Source organism: Rhamphochromis sp. 'chilingali' (genome assembly GCF_963969265.1).
Source record: "Rhamphochromis sp. 'chilingali' genome assembly, chromosome: 2".
Lineage (NCBI taxonomy): Eukaryota > Metazoa > Chordata > Actinopteri > Cichliformes > Cichlidae > Rhamphochromis > Rhamphochromis sp. 'chilingali'.
In genome coordinates this window covers 20,763,541-20,780,782 of record NC_137930.1, presented here as the reverse complement: position 1 = coordinate 20,780,782, position 17,242 = coordinate 20,763,541, and the positions used below count along the sequence as shown (strand labels likewise).

At 38.7% G+C, this 17,242-nt stretch overlaps 2 protein-coding genes across 8 annotated transcripts in view; both read right to left on the bottom strand.

Moving 5' to 3' along the window:
• Nucleotides 1-5,362, bottom strand: part of LOC308391631 (sucrase-isomaltase, intestinal-like) — a 29,402-nt gene extending 24,040 nt beyond the window's left edge. The window contains exons 1-2 of the mRNA XM_080874286.1: nucleotides 5,157-5,362; nucleotides 172-292 (exon numbers count right to left, since the gene is read on the bottom strand). Of these exons, the coding sequence (XP_080730412.1) occupies nucleotides 172-292 (121 nt within the window). The 5' untranslated portion in view covers nucleotides 5,157-5,362. The remainder of the gene's footprint in view (nucleotides 1-171; nucleotides 293-5,156) is intronic.
• A 1,372-nt stretch (nucleotides 5,363-6,734) lies between these two features.
• The window catches only part of add1 (adducin 1 (alpha)), a 28,871-nt gene continuing 18,363 nt past the window's right edge, over nucleotides 6,735-17,242 (bottom strand). For 2 of the 7 annotated variants that reach the window (XM_080874133.1, XM_080874135.1), the window contains exons 11-15: nucleotides 15,784-15,879; nucleotides 15,584-15,676; nucleotides 13,003-13,159; nucleotides 10,903-10,992; nucleotides 6,735-8,147 (exon numbers count right to left, since the gene is read on the bottom strand). In XM_080874133.1, coding sequence (XP_080730259.1) covers nucleotides 7,873-8,147; nucleotides 10,903-10,992; nucleotides 13,003-13,159; nucleotides 15,584-15,676; nucleotides 15,784-15,879 — 711 coding nt within the window. In that variant the 3' untranslated portion in view covers nucleotides 6,735-7,872. Of the gene's footprint in view, nucleotides 8,148-10,053; nucleotides 10,092-10,902; nucleotides 10,993-11,911; nucleotides 12,266-13,002; nucleotides 13,160-14,121; nucleotides 14,209-15,583; nucleotides 15,677-15,783; nucleotides 15,880-17,242 lie in introns of all 7 variants that reach the window. The other 5 variants (XM_080874139.1, XM_080874136.1, XM_080874138.1 and 2 more) reach the window with 5 other exon arrangements.

Genomic DNA, 17,242 nt, shown 5'->3' with positions numbered 1-17,242 from the left:
AGAACTACCTACACTAAAAGACACATCACAGGGATTTTAAAAAAAATATGCACTTGTGGTATATAGATATTTATCCAGTGGGCATATTGTCTGCCTGCAGTCAGGATGAAGGACTCGATTCAAAGGAGGTATCATTTAAAGGTATGTGACATGCCTCGGTGGTCCACCTACCCTTTTTGACAGCAGATACTGTGGTGGCAGACAGAACTAAAAAGGTGATTGCAGTCGCGGTCATCGGCATGAACAGATCCATTAGGGTCACCCCCAAGCCAGAGAAGCGTCTCCTCCCCATCTAGCACACACAAAAATGAACATGAGCAAAACACTATAAAGGCCAATAATCATTAAAACCCGGGAATGGATAAGAAGTTTAACATTTCACATTTTCATTGCATCAACCTTGAAGTTTCTGCAAAGGCTTTGCAAAACTGAGACAGAAAATGTAATTACCTACAGTAAAGAACGAGAATGTGAGACTACAATAAACCTAAAGTTGGATATTGAAGACAGTGTTCAACAGTCTTAGCCTAATCTTTGCAGATGCACCCATCAAGCAATTAGGTTTCACGCGAGTGTACTCTCCTCCATACTGTAAGGTATAAGTAGTAATATTTTTGAGCTGAGCAGCTAAACAGCCTGCCTCTGTGGTCTTACCTTGGTTCCCTCCACAGGTTGGGGCCAAGTGCTCAAAGTTTGACAGCAGTAGCACCCTTATAAACCAGAGGATGAGGGAGTGTTGTGCATTGTCACAGAGACTCAACCCCCTTTACTTTGTGTGTGTGTGTATGCGTGTGTGTGTACGTGTGTTTCATGCAGGTCCCAAAGCCATAAACCATCTATCATTCGATAGAAGTAGTGTAGCCTACAATCTGCTTAGCAGGCTGTTAGAAATCACCCCATTATCATGCACACTGTGCATGGACATGGTTGTGTGGTTAGAATTTAACTAAAGATTATTGTGCATACTTAGCCATGACTTAGCAAAACCCATAGTTAGTAGTCTATAATTAGCAAATGAACATAGCCTCTCTCCCATCCCAACTTTTGAGATGTTGGGATGTTATTTTATCAGTTTATCACTGTGCAGCATCCCCTGCAATATATATTTTTTAATATATTACTATTAATATGTTATGTTTGCATTTAGTCAGCACTTGCTGTTTTAAAGCACTTCATAAATAAAGTTGGCTTGGTTTGGATTATTTTTTAAAAATATCTCCTTAAAAATACGAGAAAAATAGACAACTGACAAAAAAACATAAATAATTAAAAAAAAAAAAACCAATTACACTCATAAAAAAATATGTGTAACATAGTTGCAGTAGCACATTTACATTTCAGCAACAGCAATATGGCACTCATTCTGTTACATGATATGTTGAAGGGTTGAGAACTAGTTTCAAATGGCGAATATTGTACGATAGAAAAATCCAGTCTCTAGAAAGTGAAGCACTTTAGCCTCTAAGGCACGTTCATTTGGTCAATTATTTATGGGCTTGGCATTTGTTGATAATCACATGCTGCAATAAACACATAATCAAAGGACTGATTCTTGATTAAAATCAACAATAACAATAAAACACCCTAACAGCATTGCATTGTGTCCCAACACAACAGAATAGTTACTAAATATCAGCTACAACAGACACACACACACACACACACACACACAAAAGGTACAGATAAGGAAACATTTATTAGGCCTCTTCCAAACACTTTTTTAGCAAAGCAAGAGATTTTCAACATTACATTTCTAAATTTACTAGTTTTCTTTGAAAAAGCATAAATTATTTTGATTTGCACACAATAACAGAATTATTTCAGAAATGTCCTGGTCATTATTCTTAGATCCCAGAAAAACTGACCTTTTTATTGAGGCTTAGCACAAAACACTGCTTTGCAATGATGTGCTTTAACTTTGTAATGCAAACATGCAAACTGGAATAAGAAAATCTGCTCTGGAAACTAACTGAAACTAAACCGAATTAAAAACAAAAAAGTCAAAATTAAATAAAAATAAAACTACTTAGAAAATACAAAACTATAATAACTCTGAATATATATACTGGAAGCTCAAACAGATGCTGTCTATATTTGGAAAAAGAAGGGAGAGACCCAAAGAGCACCATCCCCACAGCGAAACACAGGGGTGGGAATATTATCAGCATCCATGCATCTGGAAATGGAAATCTCGTCAACGTGGAAGGAAGCACAAAGAACTCACAAAGAAATTACCACAGTGGTAATTGTCATTTTAGGTTACAACCTTACACACTCAAGTATTACAGTGTTAGCCAGCATATGAAAGAAATCAAAAATGTTCACCGGCACAGTGAATTAAGTGTATTTGACTGATAATATTAGATGTTGTCTTTATCAGTTGTTAAGTAATTCCATAGCTGCATAACTAGAATGTCTCCAAGGGTTTGAAGTCAACTATGGAAGTAATAATGGGTTTTAATGCAACCTCTGTTGGCTTGTTAATATGTGGCAAAAATCCACTAGATCCAGTGTTACACCTCAGTTTCAACACTAATGAAAAAGAAAAGAAAAAAATAGGATCCTGCACTACAACTCAGGAATTCGTAAATAAAGCATAAAGCATTGGGCAAAATTCCTGAGCTAGCTCTGTGGTCCTGAGCAGAAGTTCGTCAGGCTTTCTGGAGGGCTTTTGAATTTTTTTTCTTTGGAAATTGGTTGCTTTTTCATTTTAGTCCTGTCCATTATAGCTTACCATTTTCTATGAATTACTTGTGTATAAAAAAAAGTCCCCTAACTCAATTGATGAATCAACATTGTGCCTACACATAACAACTTAGCACTGAAAATATTTTTAAAATGTATCTTGAGGCACTTTGTTACTAGCAGCCTGTTGCAAAACCACAAAAATTGTGCCTATTTCTTTAGATAAATCTAAAAAAGCAATACCAAAACATTTAACATTCAGAAAATACTATTTTTGCACAAACAGGATTCAGAGGTGTGGACTCGAGTCACATGACTTGGACTCGAGTCAGACTCGAGTCATTAATTTTATGACTTTAGACTTGACTTGAAAAAATGTTCTAAGACTTGTGACTTGACTTGGACTTTTACACCAATGACTTGGGACTTGAATTGGACTTGAACCGGTTTACTTGAAAAGACTTGATATTTTACCCCAAATATAAAATTTAACATGCATATTATATAGAGATTGAAAATGTGACGTCATTCACGGGTAGAACCGCAAAGGATTCTGGGAACTCGTGGCAAGCGGTACTAGCGCACGCAGGCTTTCAATTAAAATCAGACACAGCGATAAAAAGAAACACAAAAATGTCAAGAAGCCGTTGTATTATTAACTGCAATAGCCGGTCGCATGACAGCCACGGGAAGCCGACGGGTAAAGAGATCGGTTGTTATCGGATTACGTCGTTGAAGAGAAATTGTTCGAGCCATGTTTCCGAAGTAACAAAGACGCGACTGGATTGCAGCCATTCAAAGATCAAATATAACGTCCCAGAACACTCCAGCTCACAGGTTAGTCTGCTCCAAGCATTTACACGAAGGTCAGTCTGCTGTTGTAGTTAATGCGTCATTTTCATAACATAATTGGTGATATAGGTTACAAGCAAGTCTGGCGCTGAACAGAAATGGTCGCGCTATGCTCCTTTATTTATTGTGCATAAATAGTGAATTGTCCTGACACAATATTGTGTTTCGCTTCTGTTATTATGGTACACTGATAAAAACATATACTTTTATTCACAGGATAAAACAGGTTTTTTGTATCACTAATTGCCCAGTACGATTACAGCATACAATATTATTGTCACTGCTACATTTCTGTGATGCTACCAGAAATTATTTCCACTACTAATTAATTACCGTTGAGCTCAAAGGTCCTATTAATAAACGGTTAAGGAATGTGTATTTATGACGACGATTTGTGAGACTGGTAAACTTATGATATGTACGATGGTCTTTACTTTCTACACGGTGCATTTCAAGGTCCTGCACCCATCTGTCGGTAAACTGTACCTGGGCTTGTTGCAGTGACCTGAAGTTACTAAACTTCACGAGTGTATGCACTCACTCCAAGAACCGTATGATTATAAATATGCATATAAATATGCTAAGATGAGATAGCTGACTTCATCTAACTAGCAAATGTTGTCCAGGCTACGTTGGTGATACAGTTTTTTTTTTTAATGTGTATGATATTTTTGTCATGCGATTTTAAAGCCGGTCCTACAACCGCATCCAAGAATAACATGCAGCTTATCTCAGAACTGTCGGTGAAAATTATTCTTGGAGCTAAGTTTAATTGAGCTGCATTTTAAAGAGGTGCAATTTCACAATTTGTGTATATTTTCTAAGTTCACTATTTTGTCATGTGTTGAGAAAAACACAGATTTTAAAATTACATGGTCTAATATTTACATTTAGCATAACTGCAACATTATTTTTTCATTTTTTTTTTTAAAGACTCGAAAGGACTTGAAATTCAAAGTTTCAGACTTGTGACTTGACTCGGACTTTTACACCAGTGACTTGAGACTTGACTTGAGACTTGAGGATAAAGACTTGAGACTTACTTGAGACTTGCAAAACAATGACTTGGTCCCACCTCTGACAGGATTATTAAAAACTATTATTCCTTAACAACATCTCAGAAAAATGGACAAGTGACAAGTGCAGGGTTGATAGAATTGCAGTAGGCCATTTACATTTCAACAATATCCAACATGGTTATCATTTTGTCACATAATATGTAAAGGATTGTAGTCTAATCTGATCAATGGCGAATATAGCATAATGGAAAAGTCATTTGCCCACAGTAGAAAGCACAACATGTTATTCTCCATGGCATTCATTTGGTCAATTATTTATAGGCTCAGCATTTATTGTTGGTGATCATAATCTGTAATAAAAACATAAATCTACAGCATTTTGTGTCCCAAGAGAATGGAATAGTTACAAAATATCAACAGCACACACACACAAAATTTATGCTGTGTCATGCTTAAGTGTGTCAACACACACTCATAAATCAAGAGTATGGCAATAATTGTTAGTATTCAGCTTTGATAGTTACTTCAATCAGATTAAGATTAAGGTTTTAAAACCATAAAAGCATCTAAAGTGCTTAAAAGGCAAACAGTGGACAGTACCTAGCGGTTGCCACGATGTTGTGAAAGACCATCATTCACTGGATAAATCAGGCCATACTTCCTCCAATAACACAAGTGTTTCTTCTGGAGGTGTGGTTATGAAGCTTTGCCCTGTCCTTCAACTCACCTGTAAAGAGACGGAAGATTATCTTCTCTTGGTGATAGGCGAAATTGGTTATGATCGCTAGCTGCAATAGTGAGGCTGGTAGTGTTTTCACTCTGTGAACTTTGGCCGTTTGTCTCTACATGTGTCATTCTGCCAAAATGAGGTCCTAAAAGACACCTCCTGCAGTGGGAACTATAACAAATGGTGTGTTTTTATGGTGCGTTTATGGCACATCTACAAAAGAAGGAGTTTAAGAACAGAGCGAGAATTTAGTAAAATTCTAATTCTTAAATGCAACTTCAGCACCACGGTCAGAGACAGATCGGCTGTTTCAGCAAACTGGAGAGAGGAAACATAAACAAGCAATAGTGCCTGTCTTAACATGACCTCTCTCAGCAGGCTTTCAGAAAACTAACACTACATCTAAAAAGTTTGGACTACTGCTGGAGACCACTTCAAAGAAAATACTATGAGAAAGTCTTAAATGGATGGCGGCGAAAGAGAAACTATATTTCTTCTGACTTATCTTGACAAACCCAGTTTATTACTGCATACTTAAAAAAGGGTTGTCGAGTTCCTTGCAGGAGACTTCTACATCATCTACCATGAAATTCCCTGTAAATGACCACTATAACACAAAAGTGATTTTAATTGTAGTATTTTTATTCATGGTTGTAGAAAGGAGGCAAATAACCATGACAAATAAGCAGTGAAGTGTTAAGTGTGTGGATGTTATGATGATGAGATATTTAAACTATAAGCAGTTCAGACTGAGGATACAAATCAGCAAAATTAAGCAATTTATAAAAACAAAACAAAACAAAAAAAAGAATATGGTACACTCAAAGGACTACAGGGGGCTTTGTTGTTATCAGGACACTAAAATTAGTGTGCCATATCTAAAGGGGGTAGTTATAGTGATGCACTCTTGTCATGCAGTCCTTCAGGAGTTCTCAGCTTATACGTTCAGCAGTGTAAGTAAAGCACCTGCGATGCCTTTTGGCTCCTCGTGGGTTAAAACAAGATGGAGAAACAAGTCGAGCAAAGCATGGAATAGGCCTTGATATTAATGCCCTGCAACCTCAAGCGCAACTCATTTTCAATCTTCAGATTACATCAGGTTGACAAGAACGGAAGCGCTTCTCCAGTGAACTTTTTGTTTTGTGCAACTGGAAACAGGTGAAGGTATTCAGGGACAAAGTAGGTTTGAGCAGCGTGACGTTTCACACGAAGAGGTCCAGACATGCTTTATAACAGCCATTTATAAGTTCTGTAACAACTGCATCTATAACCGACTATTTCAAAGTGTTGTCTGAGTTCATTAAAAAAAGGAAAGAAAAAGAGGGAGGCTCACAGTGTGCTCACAGGAAGTAATCATGGCTCAATCTATTCAGGGAGTGAAATAAGACAGTTTATGCAGAATAAAGTTTGGAATTATACACATTATGTAGTATTGAGACTGTAAACAGAGGTAAATGCAAAAAGAAAAAAAAAAGAAAACCAAACTAAAAATTAAAGCCAAGCTTGGGAAGAAAAAATATGGGAACCACAAACTGAGATTTTTTTTTTTACACATTCCTTCATACTTATGTCTTAAAGCCAGTAGCAAATACATTACATCAACCCTTAGAATAATCATTAAGCGCAATGCCTGCCCACATTTCCTGACTCACACGCCGCTGTGAACTATACTCACACTAAAGCTTCAGTAAAAAACACCATCTGCAGGTTTGCAAGCACCTCAGATGGATATTTTAATGGTGCTTGTCTGTGAAATATTAGAATAAAATTCCACTTAAAAAAAAAAATAAAATAAAAATACAAATCAGTAGAAATCAAAATCGATAGAAAGCACTTTACAACTACCTAACCAGGTGGGTATTTAGAGTGTTTAAAAACAGAAGCAAAACCAACATCCAGGTGTGTTTAATATCGAATGCACTGATTGGTTTAAATTTAAAAATAAAAAATATGGACTTTTTTTTTTCCCACAAGCACGTCCTCTACTGAAGTGTCGCTCTCTTCCTCTGCCAACATGTAATTACATGGATGCACGGCTTCAGGGATGCAATTAGTGCTGTGCAAGTTGTAGTTCCCGCTGTCAGAGTTTCAAACCAGTCAAATGAGAGGGTATGAGCTTCTCTGTCTGCATTCAATGTTTTCTTGTTTTGCTTTTGCTGAAAGACACTTATATATTTCGATACAATCCCAATACATTCTAGTGGTTACAGTGGTTTAGTAGTAATCTAAAAAAATAAAATAACCTCACATTACTTATGTGGGCCTGTAGTAAGAGCCATGCATAAAAGGCCAGATGAAGTGGACGAGACAAAATGCAACACTCACTCGCAACTAAAAGCCGCTACTAATTAAAAACCTTATGCATTTCATTTTTTACATTGTATACAAAATTGGCACACACAAGGGAAAATAGGTTAATAAGCCAGCGGCAAATTATATATATTTTTTAAAAAGTAATGGCGTGTAACTGTGGCCTGCTTGAAACTTGACGGTGTAATGATATCAGACAAAAAGCAGAGACAAAAAAAAGAAGAAAGAAAGAAAAAGAGACAGGAGCCAGCAGTGAGGACCGATCCAACATTCTTCAATCTAGGACTCAGACTTTTTTTTGTTTTTCTTCAGGAAGGAAGGAGTGCGAAACTTCTTTTTCTTTTTGGAGGGGGACTTGCTGGGAGACTCGTCACCCTCCTGGTCGCCGGCGTCAGCGGCTTCCTCCCCCTCGGCTGTGTCGGCAGTGGCGGGGGTGGAGTCTTCGGCAGGAAGCGCTGGAGCATCTGAAGGGTCATCGGGTGTTAAATCTGGAAGGGTCTGTCTCAGGGTGGCTGCGTCACTCTCATCCTTAAAGGTTTGTTCTGGCAAGGACTCTGGTGGAGGGGCAGATGGAGAGAGTTAGTGGACTCAGGGGACAAACTAATGGAGCTGCACTGCTGAGCGGCGTTACTACAACTGGGTAAGCTGCAAAATCCATGCGATTTTCTATTTTAGATGCATCCACCTTTCTCTGCAGTCCACACAGTCATTTATTTATGTGACATAATAAAACCATCCCAAACACTACTGACTTAAGGTGCTTTAGTCTAAGAAAGCTTCAGTGACCACAAGTCTAACACTTGCGCAGGCAATACTCACACTACATTTAAAGAAAGAAAAAAAAACAAACTAATAATCCACTACTTCAACTTTGTAGCTTTTTACAGAGCAAAACCTCAACCAAGATGCACTGAACACCGCTCTCATTGGGAATTCTTCTCCCTGTTTCCTTTCATTTCCATCACTTTGACAGGCCTGAGCGAGCACTCTGCATTCTTTCTTTTACCTTCATTTAAACAGGGAAATCTTAATGAGGGCAGTTCCCTTGTTCATTTGTACCCTGTGTACAAACAAAACAAAATGAAATACAACAGAGCACGCACAAATCAGAGAAACATCCACAACGCAAAGATTCTTTTTTTTCCCTTTTTTTTTTAAAAAGTGTATTTTAGTGTATTTTTCAGGGGAAGGGAATTAATTCAACACTGCATCAGCTCTCAAAAAGTAGTAAGCATCAACAGGAGCCACCAGTATGTACAGTATTAATCAAGCTGCTGGGAAGGGAATAAGATGTTTGCATACTTGTTGGCAAAGATCCCGTTTAATTTCTAAATACTAAACTTGTCCATATAGTCATCATGATGTGAGGGGTTATTTTGCCAATGGGAAGCTTGTTTATGAGAGTGCCTTAAAACTCCAAGTCAGTACTGACGTTGGAAAGTTTTTCTAGTGACCTGAACTAATTCTCGTCTTTTAAAAAACCAAACAAACAAACAAACAAACAAAAAAACACTCCCAGCAAAAAAAGAAAAAAGATAAGATAAGATAAGAAAAGAAAAAAAGTGCTGCATCATAGATGTTCTGTTTCAAGGGTCAGTGGCACAAACAGCATCCTAAAAGTATTGCTGCAAGCTCGCACTGGATTTTCATTATTTTTTAAAAACCGTTTGCATGCAACAGTGACTACTGCAAAACAAGACTCGAGAAAACAGCAGCGCATTTCAGTTTTCGCATATCTTCATGTCTGTCAGTATACAGATAAGGCCGAACAACACAGACAGATAAAAATGGAGACCAAGCACCACCACACAGCCAAGCTTTTGGCTTCAACCAGCTAAACCAACAGCAAGTTCGCTCAGAAAGCCACAAGAGAAATAAAGCACTCGTGTACCTGGTAAAGGACTCGTCTGGAAGACAAACGACATTCAAAAGATATTTTCAAAACATTACCTGAGTTTTTTTTCCCCAGAACAGAAACATACAGTGTCATATAACAGTTACAGAAATGTGCTAATGTGCAAGAGAGGTTTGATAGCGAATAGTCGACAGGAAGAAAAGAGGTTAATGTGACACAGTGAAAGTACGGTGTGAGGTTTACTTCAGGAACATCCTCCACTTACTCCACTAGAGTTAAGGATCTTGCAATTTGTTTTGTGAATGTCAGTCTTTTTTCATTCATTCATTTTTTTTCTTGGCATGAACTTGAAACACTAATTATGAGTGAGGAGCTCTGAAATAACCCATCAACCCCTGAGAAAGAGATTCAGAGGAGTCTAAACTGTCTGATCAGTCACACACCCCGACAAAAAGGGGTTAGTTTAGATCACAGAACACTGCTCTGCTACTGAAGCCATGCAAAGAGCGGGAAAGGGGGGAAAAAACAGGGTCGATGCTCACACACAGGCGTGGGAGGGTGACGGGTTAATTATGAAGGTGTGGAGGAGGTGGAACAGTACATACTTACTATGGTAACAGGTACTCTTTTGAATTTCCATCTCCTGATTGTAATCGCAGCCACAAAAAAAGAAAAAAGCACAAGTAGAAACAAATGTCTATGCAGATCAAACCACAGGCACTGTGTTAAATTAAAAAAGGAAAATCAAAAATGTAAAATGAAGATAAAAAATATATAAAATATTTATATATATCAGAAGATTAACAAAAATAAAGAATGGTTGGGAACCATTCTTCATAGACCCCAAGTAGATGGAGAATGGAAGTGAAGGGGGAACAGGAGATACTGTACAGAGAGACACATGTTATGCAACAACATTTCTGGTATTAGATTACACCTGCAATCAAAGCTAGATACCCGTTTACCCCTTAAGATGACTTCAACTGAGATTGCTCAATGTAAAAAATAACTTCCTGTTTTTAGAGGTCAGTTCCAGTATCATTAGGAATGATACCACTGACATGGGTGTAATCCAATAGTAATAAAGACCAAGAGGAAGAAAATAAATGAGTCTGTCCTATGGTCCATCAAAAGCTGATAAACAGGCTCTTTTTATTATCAGCATTTCCAAACTGAGCTTTCGGCAGATTATCAGCCCTAAAAATATTTCTTATGAAATAAACAAAACCTCTTGGCCTGTTATTACAGAAATTAAAGCACAACACTTATAGTAGTATTATTAAAGACCACAGCAACAACAAACTCAAGAGACAGACAAGCAGGTGGATAGGCAGGAGCCTCTGCATTCCCGCTGTAGACCCTAGAAACACCCAAACCTTCCAGCCACAGAACTGGAGAAACCCATGCTGAACCAGGTAGGAAATAAGTGAGCCAAGTATGGCAGGCTAACTTACCTTCCTCTGCTCTGATTGGGGTGCTGGGTGGTGTGGATGTGGGTTTGGGGTCTTTGGGCTCGTTCTCAGACTCTACAAGCTGCCCTGGATCTGGAAGAAAGGCGAGTAGACATTAAACAATTAAATAGCCATTACATCAGATTATAAGGTTATCAGTAGTTATCATTGTTTTGGTTTTTTTGCCTAAATATACAGTTAAAAGCCACATTTTTATGTCAATGAGTCATTCTGTGCCAACACCCACATAATGCAACACAAAAGGAGAGGGGAGATAACACACACACAAAAACTAAACAAAATAAACAAAAGCTGTAAGCTTTAATCAAGAAAGCACTGCAAACCTACTGATACAGACACCACTAAATCAACCTTAAAAACATCCCCAGAACCTGATTCAAATCAAGGTTTGATGGAAATTAGTCAGATGCGCAGAAGGGAGAGCCGACACCACCAGAGATGTATCCAAGACAAGTTAGCAGGAAGAGAATGACCATTGTTCTCCACACAGGGGATACTCTGATTGGATGATTGAGCTCAGATGCAGCTTCATCAAGAGTTAATTCTACAGAGCAAAAATTAATACATAAATAAAACTAAATAACATTTTTTGCATTTGAGGAGTGAGAACCCTGAAAGAAGAAGAAAAAAAAAAATAGAGCCAGAAGGTTTGAATGTTAAAAATGAACTTTACTCTAAGCATCCTATCTCCTCAGCCCCTCGTCCAATCAAACTGCAGAAAGGTATATGATCTGCCTTCGACAAAACATCAGAGACAGGGGATTTATGGGGAAAAAAAATAATCAAGCAAAGGCTTCAGAGATTAGAGTGTGGGTATGGAGGGTGCTTGCACATGGTAAAACACTTGCAGCAGACTCCAAACCCTCAGAAGAAGGAGAGAACACAGCAGGCGGGGGATTCCCAGTGTCCCAGGGCTGAGCAGGGGAGGTGGGAAGTGGAAGGCCAGAGTTTAGGCAAAACTCCACTTTATCTGGTGTACATGGAGCCTGACCTGCCTTAGCTGCATCTACCACCGAGGGCTCCTTGCTGAGGGCTCGCAGCACAGCACAGTGGAAGTCCCTATGTGGAGAATCTGGGGCTGAAAAAACCTCATCTGCAGTCGAAAAAACATCGTCTGCCACTGTTCCTGCAGAGTCTGCTCCACTCTGAGATGGCTCAGCTCCGCCGACAGAAGAGGAGCCGTGCTCAGAGGCTGGTGTGGCAGCTGTAGGCTGGGCTTTCTCTAAGCTGGAAGAGTCAGCTGCAGACGGTGGAGATGATGAGGCTTGACCCATCTGTGCCGTTTGAGGCGCCGGGCTGGGTACAGCAGAGGCTGATCCCCCCCTACTCATGGATCGACCCTGCACTGTGAATCCGTGTGAATGTGGGTGTGTGTGTGGAGAGATAACATCACAGTATGGCAAGTATGAAGTTTATTCTGTAGGATTTATTTTAATAATAAGCTGATTTTAAACGTACTTCAAGTCTTATTGTTTACATTTTTTCCCCCAATCATGTTTATGAGGTCATGAAAGCTCAGATATTTTCTGTGACGTTATTTACTCTGTAAACCACAAATAGGAAAATTATTGATTTGCCCCAATTATAACAAATCTCTTGAGGAAGGTCAAGTAAGTGGGACTATAGAAGAAGGGAGCTGTGAAATGCTGTTTCTTTCCCCTCCTTAAGACGCATAGTTATGCGTTGTTATCAAGTCTGATTTTATCGCTAAGAAAACACATTTCTCAACTCTTTAACGTTTTCCCCCTGAGATCTCCATTTATTGTCCATTTATTTATTTATTTATTTACTTTTTGATGGACATATGAGTGACGCCAGTCTCAATTTTACTGTACCTGTATAATGAGAATGACATTGCGGGTGAAATTCAAAATAATTAGCAACGGCCAAAATACTAAACTCCAGCCCACAAACTGATGGGTAATGACATGGTGATTGCAGCCATCTTTGATATACAGTTTATAATTGAATGTTTAGATACAAACAGGTAAAGCAAACTTCCAATACACGTTTATGTTACTTTAAGACTAAACTTATAGGTGAAATCATTTTAAAAAGTTGCAATGTTGCTTTGCTCTTCACCTTCACCTCCTTTCTGTTTAAGCTCCACCTCCCTGCGGTACTCCTCCAGCTCCTGGTCGGTGAGTTTGGTGAAGGGGTTGGGCCCCTGCTTGCTGACGATAACCTTGGGCTGATACTCCTTTTCGATGATTGCCTTGGATGCAGTCACCAGTTCACCCTTCAGAACACAGAGAAGGGGAGGAGAAGGGAAAGCACAATCAGCAGATCAAAAAAATAATAAAATCCACGTACTGTAAGCTATAAATGGCATTTTATATGTAGAAATTTCTGTATTTCTGTAGTTGTTCTTTACAAACAAAATGTAGTCTGAAGTGTGAATATTAGATAAGATGCAGGCAGAAACACAATATTAGCATCATCAGCCATGAATTCATAAATGTAAGGCAGAAGTAAAAGTTAGGAAGTTTCCTCATTAAAAACTGCACAAAAAAGGGAAAAACCCAAAACAAAACACATAAGAAAAGAGAAACCTTTGGTATTCTTTTAAGACTTAATTAGCTTTGATATAGCAAAGCACTGAAGAGTCCAGTTCAAGCAGTCCAAGCCAACAGCGTAACAGAATAGTTACAAAGCAAATATTCATAACCTTTGTGCACTCACAATAACCTTTTATTTCACATAAAAGCATTTCTGGGCCTTGCACACATAGCCCGCCCACCCATTGTAAGTATGTGCCATTTGCTTACACAGAGGATGTATGTGCATGAGTTAAGATAGCTGTGTCATATAGGGGGTGTGGGGAATTCACAGCACAGACCACTACAATACACAACTTGAGATGAATATTACTGTAAGTCAGTTGTTTATATATCACACAATTTGTTATACATGCAGTAAAATTCACAATGTTACTGGATCTAAGCACTTTTCACTGCTCCTCTTGGGTTAAAAACAAAAGTCTGAAAAAATATCCATCCTTCAGACAGAGTCAGCAGAGTGTACTGAACATGAAGTATCCTTACCAACAACAAAATTGTCAGTTGAAGAAAACCAGTCACAACGTTCAAAAACCCCTGTAATCTCTCACTAAACTATCACTCATTAGTTCCAGATATCTGCCTATCTGCTGTCTCACAGGTCGAATAATGGTGTGAAAAAAGTGATTGGAGCAGTGAGTACCTTTCTAATAGATTTAGCAGGACTATAGGAGCCCTCGGACACATCAAGGCCATCAATAGTGTCTGTACAGTCAGACAGAGGGGCGTCCTGCAATAGTAAACCCAGTGAGGGGGGGGGAGAGGCAAAACCCAGCTCTAACACTAGAACATTCAGATTAACACTGGTCCAAGCAGCCACGAAGGTGCGCAAATATTCACAAACCTTTCACACACACAAGCACAAAGGGGGAAAGACTATGATTATATCTCATTTCAGTACAAAAGTTAAGTTGTATAGTATTGTGTTGTGTTTAAAGGTGTTCAAATACATGATCTCACAAAGTCAACTCTGGTGGGCATAGCTTTAAAAAGGAGGCCCAAAGAGCATAAACTGATTTAAAATAACCCAACATTGTTGTATTCATTTACTATGAATTCATAATAATACTTCAGTTATCGTTGCGTTTAATGACTTTCCACCTCTGCATTCACACCATTCCATACAAACATATATTGGAAATACATGCAGAGAGAGATGGTTCCGCAAATAGTCATAGGGTTATGAAAAGGCTTGCAGTGACTGAACAAAGAGCCAGAAACATGCACTGTAAAGGCAAACTCTCCACACAAGGGGGTGCTACACAGTGCAAAACAGCAGTTAATCAGCAGTTATGCACTGGTAACGTTTTAAATTACCCCCTATAGCTTTATTATCTTAATCCAAAAACGATTAAGAGCTCTGTTTTACCAGAGCTATTAACTTAGCTAAAAACCAACGCTGGACAGGAAGGACGAGTCATGCAGACAAACGGCAGGGGGAAACATTTTAGGATGTTCCCACTGCTTTGCTTTGTCCCTCACTCATGCACTTAAAAAAAACAAAACAAACAAAAAAAACAATTATTTGACTATAACATGGAAATCATTTTAGCATTGTAAGAGACCAGCTTGCAAATGTTGTGTAAGGTAACAACCATTACTCTGCTACAAACAAAATAAATATTAAAAGCAAATTAAAACAAAGGAAAGACAATGTATGAATATGGACACAGCCTGAGCTGGCAGGTTTGGAGAGGAGAATGAGGTTGCCTCTCTCACTTACTACTCACCTGCCAGATTGACACTCTCTGTGATCAAAGAATAATTAAAGTTAAAGTCACCCATGCTCTGGTAAACACAACGGATGACATATTTTTGTTCTTCGTAGTTATTCTGTCATAAATCTGATTTTAGTAGCAACCATGTCTTTCGTTAGAGTTCACAGTGGCCAGTACAGCTTCATGCACAATATTCACACATTGCAGCCTCTTGGTTTAGGAGGGAAACTCCTGACCTGGACAGAATGTAGATTTTGTTTTAACTGAGCCAACCTCAATAGAAGACACTAACAGACACAAATCAAGCTAGTTCAACAGTGCACATTCATCTCCAGGTCAGGAGAGTTGTAGCTGTGAGGTGTTTCAGTGCTCAGTTCTCACACTGACCTGGTTAAAGGAGCGTTCGACCACAGTGCTGGCACACAGAACCTGAGACTGGGGCCCTGCTGTCTTTATGTCCTGCAGGTTCTGCTCCCGGATCTACAAACAAAAATATTCAACTCATAAAAAGGACAATAAAAGTATCCTGTTAAATATGCTCCTAGAAGGACGAAACACTTAAAGCAAACAGGAGAACGCTGTGATACCTTATTCCTCATTTCCAGGACTTCCTTTGGGTTGGTGTTCAGTGGGATGAACTGATTGACTGCAGCAGCCTGGCGGAGCCCATCTTCCTTTGTCCACTGTAAACACCAGATAAAGAGTTAAAACCAGCTAAAACCAGACACATGAAATGACATGACAAACCCAAGCACAAAAATATAATCAGACAATACTATGCAGGCTTCACAAAACAAGAATCATGCTCAACTGAAACTGACAAAACTGGTCTGAATGGGGGAAAAAAAAAAAAAAAAAAAAAAAAAAGTGAACCAATGATGATGAGGCACCTTTTCCACTTTAAATTCAGGGGACTCCTCTACACCACAACCAACATAATCTATCCAAGGCTACTTTATCAATGTATTATATAGGATTTTCCCAGTAATACAGAATGTTAACTGACGCTTCATTTCCACAGAATGACTAAACATACAATAAAGCGGTAGATTTTCATACCTGACGTTACTAGATTTCATACTAGATGAAATGTGACTGGGAAGCTTAAATCAGTTTGGAAATGATCATTTAGGTTAGTACTTAAGAGTCAAAAAATAAGGCCTGTGGGCCAGAACTGGCCTGAAAAATTGAGCCTTGACTCCTGAGGTTAAGGTCACTTAGCAGATACACCTATGGTATGAATTTCAAAAATCCTACTTTGCCTCGTTCTCTAGTTATCACATTTATAAACTTGAGCGCTCACACCGCCCAGCGGGGCGACAACAACAGGGGTAATGATTCTGACATCCATGTCTTAGATCAAGGAACAGTAGGCTGTTGGAAGGCAAATGTGAAATCAGAGCTGACATTAAAGGATTTACAGCAAACACCGTGTTTAACATTATTTAGGTGAGTATAAACTCATCTGCCTTTGAGATAATAAATGACAAAATGTTTAAAGGTGCCTATACACAGATTTAAGCAGACCTAGCAGCTATAAGTTCATTACAAATCACTTGTATAACACTGATCTAATACGCTTTGGTCCCTCCGCTGCATTGTTTCCCCCTGCATCCTCCTCTTCGATGCAGTCACAAAAACAAGTTTTTGTTTGGATGACTCAACTTCATTTTCTTCTTTGGGATTCCAAGAAACATTTGGTTTTACTTCCATGTTGTGTTTGGGTTTGTATTTGTTTTTTTTAATAACAAGTGACGTGTTGACCGGTGAGTCACATCACGCTGCGTTCCAGGTCACAGCAGCAGTCATCCTAAATTTCTGACTTTGTTATTTTTTGGTCACAAGACTGTCACTGTGCTCCACAGCAGCATCACTGGTGCTACAACCAACTTCTTTCATCAACAAAAAACCCTCATTTGTAATCATCATTGATATGCTATTTTAACTTAAAAACAAGAACTGAAAACATCACAGGATGGAGAAACAAAAAGTGGTAAAAAGGGTAAGGCGTGGAGGGGAATAAGGAGCTGGGTGGGTGGTTAGTTG